The sequence below is a fragment of the Cyprinodon variegatus genome, unplaced genomic scaffold, assembly GCF_000732505.1.
Source record: "Cyprinodon variegatus isolate N-32 unplaced genomic scaffold, C_variegatus-1.0 Scaffold76, whole genome shotgun sequence".
Taxonomy (NCBI): Eukaryota; Metazoa; Chordata; class Actinopteri; order Cyprinodontiformes; family Cyprinodontidae; genus Cyprinodon; species Cyprinodon variegatus.
In genome coordinates, this window is record NW_015150529.1 from 541,736 (window position 1) to 552,836 (window position 11,101).

Sequence of the window (11,101 nt, forward strand, 5' to 3'; positions counted from 1 at the left end):
ACAGGTAAGTGACCAACACAGATATTCTTATATCAGTTTATGGTGGTCACTTACCTGTGTTTCTCCCCTAGAGTGTCTAAGATTGGGCGGTGCCCCGCCCCCCCCGCCTGCAGTGTCCGCGAGCAACAGCTCCGATTTTGTTTTGTTTTATTATTTAATAAATGTTTGAACTTTCCTACTGACTGTCTCTCCTTGAATACTGGGTCCATCTGTCTCTGTTCATGACATGCATGCAACATAAATAAAAGAAAATCAACTAGAAATTATGTGATAAAACAGTTTTCTTGGTCTTTTTAAAAGTAAGGAAAATGCACATCTTTTTTTGAGGTGAGAATTCGCCTAAAAAAAAAAGGCCTTGAAATAAACGTCTGGTCTTGACAGTGCAGGAGATCCCATTGTGCAGGTCTGCAACAAAAAGCCCTGACAGTGAAGGTCTACAGGCAGACCCCTTTCCCCTTCCAAGCGCTCACTAGTATGATTTTCCTAACCATACTAGTCAGACCTCCACGCTCAAAGGAAGTTTCTGTTAGTTGTCACAGTATCAAATATGAGCAGAAATCTAAGCAGGGAGTAAAATTGTCAGGAACAAAAAAAGGGCGAGGAAGAATCAACAGGTTGACCTAGAGGTCGTGTTAGCATGCGAGAGGAGACATATAAAACCTGTTTGACAACAACGAAGCCTGTAAGTTGTTAAGCGCATGTTTCCAGTAATGCTGCTCTAAAGAATCTAAAAAATCTGCAGTTAAAGCAGCAAAACAATGAGAAGCTTAAAAGGAAACTCAGCAGGAATGTCAGGACTCATTTTAAAACAATTTGCATATGATATCATCAAGTATGCTTCAAAGCAATGTTCTGTTATTATCACTGGTGTACAAAACCCTTAATCCTAAACATCACAAACCTTAGCTACAGAAACTTGGTAACTTTCTTAACAGATTACAGGAACACTCTTACAAAAAGAAAATCAGGCCACCATTTAAAAAAAAGTAAAGCTACGATCCATGCATGGTCGATTCCTCAAATCCAGTATCCTCAGACTATACACTAAGGGCAAAGAAGCAGGCAGAGGCCTTTACTGTAGTGAGCATCAGAGCCACTGGTGAAGATGAAACATTCAATCACCAATAATTAATCTGAACGATGGCTCAAAGGGATGAAGCGCTCAGAGAATGTCTTACACAAAGGAGGTTATGGAACTAGAGGAATAATACTAGGAGGTAAAACTCTTGCATTGGATATACCACAGACAGAGAACTGACCAAAACCTACCAATGGCTAGAGAGGGTCGGGCTGAAGGACAGCACAGATGCACTTATCATGGCAGCACAGGAGCAGCCCTTACACAACAGGGCAATAGAGACCCATAACTACCACCCCAGGTGTACACTGGAAAAAATTTAAAGCTAGATAAGAATTTTTTTCTTAAAATAAGGGCATTTTTTCTTGGATTGAGGAGATAAAAGATAAATTTTGCCAACGGAATAAGACAATTTACACTTAAGATAAGAAAACACAATTGCATTGTCTTATTTCAAGTGGATATTATCTAATTATCTTATTTTAAGAGTAAAAATACTCATTCCATTGGTAAACTATCTCATATACCTACTCAAATTAAGGATAAATACACTAAATTTAAGAATTTTTTTCTACTGATTTCTAGATTGTTTTTCCAGTATATGGCAGGCTGTTGTAATATTTATTAGCATTTATGTCCTCTGCGTTGTTTAATTTGTAGATCACTAAAATAGGATTTGTCTTAGTGAAAATTACATTCCTCCTAGTCAGAACTGTAAATGTGAGATATATAAAAATATAAACTGTACTATAAAAGAAATATATATAACTGAACTTGTAAGAATAAAGTTTAAGATACCTAGAAATCTTTAAAAATTTTAATTGGCCATTTTGAAATGACTGAAAATGTCATTAAGATGTCTCGGAGGCATTTCTTCCATTCTTGTTTTTGACATTCCCACAGAACTTTCTTTTAAGGCATGTGAGTACCAGTAACTTAATGTACAGGCTACCTTGTAGTCAAGCAGGTTTTGTCTCTTCTTGCATTCCTACGTGACTTCTAGGCAAAAAGTCTGATTCTCCCCCACCCTTTTTGAGTTCCTCACTGATTTCTTCTGGTCCTGCTAATATTGCTGCTCACATTTTATACTGTAACAACTAACAGAAATTTCCTTGCAGTAAAGAGGTCTGACATTGAATTATAGTTTGATGATATAGCCTCCTTTTTATAGGACCCAATGTCCATCTTAAGTAGGACACCTTTGAGCTGTTGTTCTTAGCTCCCTCTAGCCATCCCCTTTTGCAATTAACAGAATTCTTGAGAACTTCTGTCATATGCCCTAGGGCAGAAGTCGCGGATTTTGTTGGCTAATCCGGACCCAACTTGTTTTAAAACATTTATAAATAACCGCATGTATCCAACGGCAGTTTCTAATTTCACTTGCGCCGCTTCTCCTGTTTGTACGGTAAATCCCTGTGAAGCCGCCGGCACCAGGCTGCACATGATACAAATTAGCCAATGAGCTGTGTCAGTCTGGGTTGCTGCTGCTTGACCTTGAAGACACAGCAGGCAAACCTGCTGCAAACCGGGTGATGGGAAAGAAGGAGACGACGATGAGAAAAAAGAAAGCATTTAAGTGTGTACTGCTGGAAGAACAGCCGTGAACTGGTGAAACAAAAGTAAAATGGTGTGCTCAAAGATGACTCTGCACATTTTGTAAAATTTTGCTTTGCGAGGGGAGCTCTCCCACAAAGCATTCTGGGACATATCTGTCTCTTCTTGTGCCCGTCTTTTCTTCTCACACACTTCGTAGACATTTTTTCTCTTACGACCCTCGGTCATTTTAAAAGAACTGAGGTGAGAAAGGTGGGCTTCAATGATATGAATATATACAGTACCTGAAAGTGTGCATCAGCAGAAAAAGACGATGGGATTAGCACATACGACGGCCTTACGTACTGTAAACATATCGCCAGAATGATTGACAATTAGGAGGACCACTTATTTATATGAAACACCTGGAAATAAGAGATACTCCTCTATACTTTTAAGCAAAATCCCCATTTTAATACCCACTTTGGCTAGAAGTACCAGTTATTACTTCATTGCACTCTCCATCTCTCTCACACAGGCATAAACATAAAAATGTTAACGGGGAAACTCTAATTTGATGAATTCAGGCAGACCCAAACCTGAGCATTCAAACAAGCAAAGCCAGGGCAGCTCCACGACTTGAGCTGAATATACACTACCGTTCAAGTAGTAGTAGTACACACCGTTGTAGGAAATCTTCAATTTTTTAGCTATTTCTCGCATGGAATAGCCTAGGGTGACCAAACGTCCGTATTTCACGTCCTATCCCGGGCGTCCCGGGTTCTTTTTAGAAGGTGAAGAAATGTCCTGATTTTTTAAATTACCTTAATTGGACCGTTAAATTTACAGGCACTAGGGCAGTGCGCATGGCACTGCGTGTGACGTAATCCCTGAGCCGCGGCAGTGCGGGCAGCCCTGTCCTTAATCAGAATATAGATTGCGTGGCTGTCAGTACGCCAACAACATGCCAAAGCGCAAATGTATGTTTACCGACGATTTACAAAAGAGTTTCCCCGCTTTCAGACCGGGTCGAGACAAACGGGAGGCCTTGTGCACAGTGTGCAAAGCAGGCACATATGTCTCGGTGTCCAATGGAGGTGCAAGAAATCTGAAAAGCCACCTGGACACAGAAAGTAAAGATAGTCTATTGATATGTTTGTTCGTTTTTGGTACGTTTTTGCTACACAAAATGAAAATATGGTCACCCTAGAATAGCCTTCATTTCTAAGAACAAGAATAGACTGTCGAGTTTCAGATGAAGGTTCTTTTTTTCTGGCCATTTTGAGCGTTTAATTGACCCCACAAATGTGATGTTCCAGAAACTCAATCTGCTCAAAGGAAGGTCAGTTTTGTAGCTTCTGTAACAAACTAAATTGTTTTCAGATGTGTGAACATGATTGCACAAGGGTTTTCTAATCATCAATTAGCCTTCTGAGCCAATGAGCACACTGGTAAAACATCTAGAAATAAGTTAAAATTTCCTAAATTAAGTGTATTTACCCTAAATTTGAGAAGGTAAATGAGATAGTTTGCCAATGGAATGAGTATTTTTACTCTTAGTATAAGATAATTAGATAAAATGCACTTGAAATAAGACAATGCAATTGTGTTTTCTTATTTTAAATGTAAATTATCTTGTTCCACTGGCAAAATGTCTCTTTTACCTCCTCGATCCAAGAACAAATGCACTTATTTTAAGAAAAAATGACTTATCTAGATTTCGATTTTTTTTCCAGTGCAAACACATTGTACCATTAGAACACTGGAGTGATAGTTGCTGGAAATGGGCCTCTATACACCTATGTAGATATTGCATCAAAAACAAGACATTTGCAGCTAGAATAGTCATTTACCACATTAGCAATGTATAGAGTGTATTTCTTTAAAGTTAAGACTAGTTTAAAGTTCATTGAAAAGTACAGTGCGTTTCCTTCAAAAATAAGGACATTTCAATGTGACCCCAAACTTTTGAACGGTAGTGTATGTCTTAATGTTAGAAAAATTTCAACCAGCAACATGTGGCTTATCCTCCTGCCTGAACTTTCTATTTTCTGATCCAAATTTTGTTTCAGTAGTAGCTTGATCCCACATAGAGCTGACTGACGACACTTTGTTTAAGAGAAATGACAACAAATTAAACCAGCGTCCCTTGAAAAAATGAGCCAGCTGCATGTGTAGTGACAGATGGTTCTGTCCTCAGTGAATAAAAAAGGAATTTATAATTGCAGCTACATAATATACGCCTAATAGAATGGACAATTGATTTTAAGTGACAGAAAATGTAGTCATTTGGAGAAAAATTGGCGGATTTTTCAAGACTCCTATGCCACCTCTGGAGCACTCGTAAAAATATTTTTGTGCTCAAGAGAAGATTAGAAATTAGGTTAAGAAAGGGTCAATGCAGCATTTTCTTCTAAATCACTTGTATGAACCATTTAAGAACAAATTTGTCTACTCAAATGCTTTTTTTGTGGCACAAGTGGCTTCTTTTTTCTGAGAGTAGGCTGACCAGAAAGGAGGTACGAGAGGGAGAGAGACGTGCGGCAAAGGACCAAAGGTCGGATTTGAACCTGGGTCAGCTGCGTCGAGGACTAAGGCCTCAGTACATGGGTCGTGTACGCTAACCACTGCGCCACCTGAATGCCCGCTCAAATGCTCCAAGTGTTTGAGCATGCAGTATTCTTACTAAGGTTGCTGAAAATTTCTTTAAGTTGCGTCAAGAGTAGGGTAAGCAATTGAACTATTTCATATATTTATAAAAATCTCATGTTAAATTTCTGTTTTGAAGTCTAAGGATTTTGATCTCACCCAAGTTAGCAGCTTCATCTCTGATGTCCTTAATTGTTTCCACAACCTCTGGATTCAGTTCAGTTGCTGTTGTTGCATCTATGACACAAACCAGGACGTGTACTGTTTCGCTTTGGGTAGGAGAATTGTTGAAGTGTCGATCTTCCTTCAATATCTTGCATTCAGGGTTGAACTAAACATTAAATTCAGATTATAAATCAATGGTCCTGTGTGTGTCAGTAATAGATAAGAAGAAATGTTCTGCCGCGCTCAGGTTCTCAAGCAGCTTTACCGTGTAACCATCTTTTATGCGTCCCTTCATTGCCTCTTTGATGTCTTTCACATGGATGTTTCTGTTTCTTCTGCTGGTGTTGTCAAGGCCAATCATGTCACTTATTACAAATGGGTAAAAGTTCTGTCCATCGTCCTTTTCGAACCTATATGTGGAAAACTAGATAACATTTAAAAAAAAATTACAAAATATACCAGTTTTAACTTTTTTACAGACATGTAAGCCAGATGATTTACAATAAAAATGCAGGTCAAGAAAATAATTAATTTGACCCAAGAAGCATGATTTCTCTTTTTACAAGAGAAATTTTGTATTCATGTTGTCTTAGAGCCGCTTAGACTTTGATAACTTTTATTCTCATTTTTATTATATGACAGTTTATATATATATATATATATATATATATATAGACAGTAAATGAACGTTTCCATTCCTCTGGCTTTAAGCATGTACCCTTTTCATGCCGAGATCAAAAGTGTTTTCAAGGATGACACAGAAAAGCTTTTTGCATATTAAGAACAGTTGATAGATAAAGTTTTAACTTTGTTAATGCCTGTACATATTCTCAGTCATCTGAGTCAGGGCAACTATGGAACAGGCTTAAATTGGGGGGCGAATTTGCTCAGTTTTTTAAAAACATTTCAACACCTATCCAGGAATCTTTGGCAAGTCTGTCAGCTTGTATTAAAGCAACATGTGGTTGAGTTGGAGAATTAATGTTTTTAAGCACCGAGAGGCCGAACCTCCGAAGCACTTTCCAAGTCAGGTCCAATTCAATTTAGTTTATTTCTATAGCGCCAATTCACATCATGTCATCTCAAGGCACTTTACAGTTCACCAGATCATCCAGTCAAATTGATTCAAAGTTTTTCTATCTAAGGAAAACCAGTTGATTGCATCGACTCATTGACTCGAATACAATCCCTCACACTAAGCATGCTTGTAGCGACAGTGGAGAGGAAAAACTCCCTTTTAACAGGAAGAAACCTCCAGCAGAACAAGGCTCAGCGTGAGCGGCCATCTGCAGAGGCCGACTGGGGTTCAAGGAGACAGAAACAGAAACAAATGCAAATTATAATGTGTGGGTCAAGGAAATTAAAGACGCTGGTGAAGATTCTCAGTCATCCAGGTCATATTCAAAGGAAATAACAGGCAAGGAAGTGTATATATATATAAATAGATATAGCACATTTCAGTGGCACCAAAATTTAAAGTGCTTTACATAAGAATAAAAATAAACTGCAGTGGCATAACAGCAACACAAATAATAAAAGAAAATAAAAAATGAATAACTAAAATAAGAAAATTCTGTATCAAAAAAGATAAAAGAAATAAAAATATGAAAGGAAAAGTGGAACTTAAAAAAAAAAATCTTCGGTATCAAGATAGCTATTTGCAAATTTTTACCATGTTAGCATAGTAACTTAATTTCCATTTTGCAAACAAAAAGTTGCTGTTAAAGGTTAACGAACATGCCAAAATATGGCTGTATGGAATATAGAGGTAGACATGAAGAAAGAACCAAAGATTTATTTCGAAGTTTGTAAGAAATACTGAATTTGGCTCTATTGTTTGATAATTGGAATGTTTGTATCCCTTTATAAAGTGCATTGACATGATATTTGTTGTGGATTAACCCTGTATGAATAAACTTAACTAAATTCAATACACTGGAAAAAATCAAAATCTATATGAGTCTATTTTTCTTAAAATAAGTCCATTTGTTCTTGGATTGAGGAGGTACTGTAAAAGATAAATTTTGCCAATGGAACAAGACAATTTAAACTTAAAATAAGAAAAGATATTTGTATTATCTTATTTCAAGTGCATGTTATCTAATGATCTTATTTTAAGAGCAAAAATACTCATTCCATTGGCAAACTATCCCATTTACCTACTTAAATTAAGGGTAAATACACTTCATTTAAGAAATTTTTACTTATTTCTAGATAATTTTTCCAGTGTAAGATAAGCTGTAGTGATTGTAGAAGGGTCGTTGAAATTAAAGAAGTTAAGTGAAAAATCAATGCATGCTAATGTATGTTTCTGTCAAAAACATTCTGATTTCCTACCTTTTTGGTGCAGCTATCCCCAACATCATTATTCACCATTGCACTGGTGCACACTCTGCCTTGGAAGAGGCTGCAGACAGAGTTAACGAAACTTGATTTTCCCGCTCCAACTGGTCCGTGAAGAAGAATCCTGAGCTGCTGATTATCAGCTCGAGGTTTGTAGTTTCTTATAAACTGCAGGTCATTCTCTCGATCACCTCTGCTTTGGAGATACCAAGATAGTTTTTGTGTATTTAGAAATATGCAGGTGAAGATTCTCAGTCATCCAGGTCATAGTCAATCCCAAAAAAAAAAAAAAAAGTCCACTGGACTTTGTTCCCAAGTTTAAGGACATTTACCTTCCTATCCAAGAAGCTTTTTCAATAAAAAACATTTTTTTTTTGTGTGCAAAAATGTCTTCAAACTTAGAATCTTATTTTTTTCTTACTTTTATGGAATGTATTTAGAAACATAAACTAAACCTGCTCTATACTTACCCCCAGTTGATCTGCACCCATGGTTCTTTGATAACTATTAGATAAAAAAAATATTAGAAATTCATTTACATGCAACATTCAGACTCATATAATTAAGAGGTTTTGCTGAAACTTACGAGGACGCGGATTTCTAGAAGATGATGACCCCATTTCTAGAAATCATATAAACAAGATACACTAAGGACAAGAAAGTTTTTCATTAGGTTCAAAGTAAAGCAAGTGAATTAAAGCCAAATTCCAAAGCAGAACAAATAAAATCATCCCTTACTTTAATGCGGAATTTTATTTACTCATTTACCTTCTTTATTTTAAAACTTTACAATTAACAGTTTAATGAGCAGAATAACAATAAACATAAACATAACCCTGTTATTGCCAAACTGTCTTACCTTGTGTAGTCCTAAATTTTGAGCATGCAACAGACCCGCTTCAGCACAGTGCTGAGAAATACTGACAGGGGATTATCCCTCATACAACATTTTTATTTCCTGTTACTGGTGACGTGTCAAAAGTGACATTCTTTTCATTCCAATGAACAGGTAGTTGTGTCTATGACAGAAAGTAATAGACAAAACACAGTCAAATGCTGTTTCATCCACATGACTTTCAAATTGGGCATTAAAATTTCTTAAAGACGTTTAAAAGTCATTTTTTTACAAGTGCTTTTTGTTTTATATCTGTGTAAACAACTAAAATGAGATTTAAAATTCCACTTGACGTGTGACTCTGGGGGAGTAATGCAACAGCAGGTATTCATTTTTAGCCACACCCCCTAATGCCCGGCATCATTCCAAGAAGAGGTTGGAGGTAATTGTGCGACCATGTCAGGTGATGTAATTGGCATGCGTTACATAACCTTGCTCTGTTATTCTTATTTTCTATTCAGTTTTGTGATATCATTGGTAAATTTCAATGAAACAGGGGGCTAAATCCTAGGAGCAAAGGCTTTGTCTTATGCAGAAGGTATCCTATGATGTAAATCAGCAAAGTTTTTTGGGCCAAATTCCCTTTTATGAGTAGGAAAATGCATTTTTGCACTTTTGGCATTGTGCCAAAATGATATTTCTGCCTGGCACACTGCCCACTAAAACCTTTGTGGAACAAAGATGCTTAAACTTTTTCAGTCCAAATTTGCTTGAGTTATAGTCAAGATGTGGATGTATAAAATCTGAAGGTTCAACCAGTGTTTCAAATGGGGGTTTATTGTGTTTTGCTGTGTTTATTTCAGAAAAAAAACTAGCAAAGCTAAACATTTTTCATTTTTGCTTTGTTTAAGCCCTGTTACGGCCAGTGGCCTTTTCTGTGTTTGTGTTTTTTTTCTTTTTTTTTTCAGAGGCCTGATCAAATTGACTTCACCTGGAAGCGGATGTTTTCCTGTGACACACCTTGGGGCCTACCGTGATTGGATCACCGATTGCCGGCTCCACCAATCATTGTTGAGGCATCCATTTAAAACCAAAGGACTTCCTAGGGGAAGGCGCGGCTGATCCTTTCTTCAGACAGCTTGCCATTTTGTGGGGTGTAGGTTTGACTGCTGTAAAACTTGTGTTAGCTTTGATAGCTTAGTCCGCTCTAACAGATTTTGTTAATCTTGATATCTTGTGTAACTCGCTTTGTCCCGGTGGGGGAACTTTGAAACGCCGTTAGAGATTTGTATTTTTTGTTTAACTTGTTTTGAGAGATCATTTTTGTTTGGTTAAGTTCTTTGATTTACACCTCTGTTTTGTGGATTTTGTTTTAGTTAATACTCTGTTGTTGAGAGTCCCCCTACGTTTTGATTATTAATTGTTACCCTTTTTTTATTATTATTTAGTGAGAAACTCCAAACAATAAATCCTTAAATTGTTAAAACCTTACCACCAGGGTTTCTTTAATGTTACTTCCCTTTTCCCTGGCTGAGCCGGGTCGTAACAAGCCCCTAGAAATCATATATTGTGACATGTGGAATAGTGGTTCCACCTAAAAAATATTCATCAATGCCTTTCTGTCATACAAACACAAACAATTGAATTTCCAATTTATAGTTTGTGCGCTGTACTGTTTTATTCACATATGTAATTTTAAGGCGGAATTTGCTCCTAAGACCTTCTGGGCTTAAGGGGTTAATATTCTATTGTTGTTAAATTAGGATTATTTGTTTATGAAAATCTTTTTAAGTCATCATTATACCAAAATCCTTCACAATAAATAATAATAATAATAAATTACACTGAGATTATTACTGGGTTACTAACTATAAAATTTGTAATTATCATGAATAAATAATGAAAAACCTGAAAAGCTTAATTATCAAGCACTCGACTTTAAAAGTAATGTTTTGAGAACTGACTTTCAGAGACAGCAAATCATTCTCCTCAATAAACAGGCAGAAACTCATATCCCTTTGCAGGTTTAAATTGATTGAACAAAATAATTCCCTCTTACAATCAGACTATTTTGTCCAACAAACTCTTCACCTACCTAGAAGATTTAAAGTAATATTATTTAAAGTAATAACTAAGAATAAGTTCAAAATCAATGAGGGCAAGCTGAAAGGATGAAACTTGGAACCATCATTTAACAGTTGGTACCACAAGGTGGCGCCCTCTTGACAGCCAAAGCTCCCATAAAAGGGAAGCTGGCAAGGTGATGGTTAGGTCTTAATTTCTAGGGTGTGTGACCAGCTGTGTGCTTTCTTTTGTGTGGTGAGCGTGGTAGGTTTGGAGGAAAACTGGTTTAAATTGATTATTTTTATGTAGTATGTGCTTATGTGGTGTTTTCACACAGAGCCACACTGAGGTTGCTATTGTAGCATTGCCTACACTGGAAAAATTTGAAAGATAAGAAGTTTTTTTCTTAAAATAAGGGCATTTTTTCTTGGATT

The 11,101-nt window shown here is 36.7% G+C and overlaps 1 protein-coding gene across 3 annotated transcripts in view; it reads right to left on the bottom strand.

Moving 5' to 3' along the window:
- The window catches only part of LOC107083501 (interferon-induced protein 44-like), a 12,379-nt gene extending 3,688 nt beyond the window's left edge, over nucleotides 1-8,691 (bottom strand). Inside the window, exons 1-6 of one of the 3 annotated variants that reach the window (XM_015372801.1) lie at nucleotides 8,628-8,691; nucleotides 8,355-8,415; nucleotides 8,239-8,272; nucleotides 7,763-7,964; nucleotides 5,691-5,849; nucleotides 5,420-5,591 (exon numbers count right to left, since the gene is read on the bottom strand). In XM_015372801.1, coding sequence (XP_015228287.1) covers nucleotides 5,420-5,591; nucleotides 5,691-5,849; nucleotides 7,763-7,964; nucleotides 8,239-8,272; nucleotides 8,355-8,388 — 601 coding nt within the window. In that variant the 5' untranslated portion in view covers nucleotides 8,389-8,415; nucleotides 8,628-8,691. The remainder of the gene's footprint in view (nucleotides 1-5,419; nucleotides 5,592-5,690; nucleotides 5,850-7,762; nucleotides 7,965-8,238; nucleotides 8,273-8,354; nucleotides 8,416-8,627) is intronic. The other 2 variants (XM_015372803.1, XM_015372802.1) reach the window with 2 other exon arrangements.
- Between the last annotated feature and the right edge of the window lie 2,410 nt (nucleotides 8,692-11,101).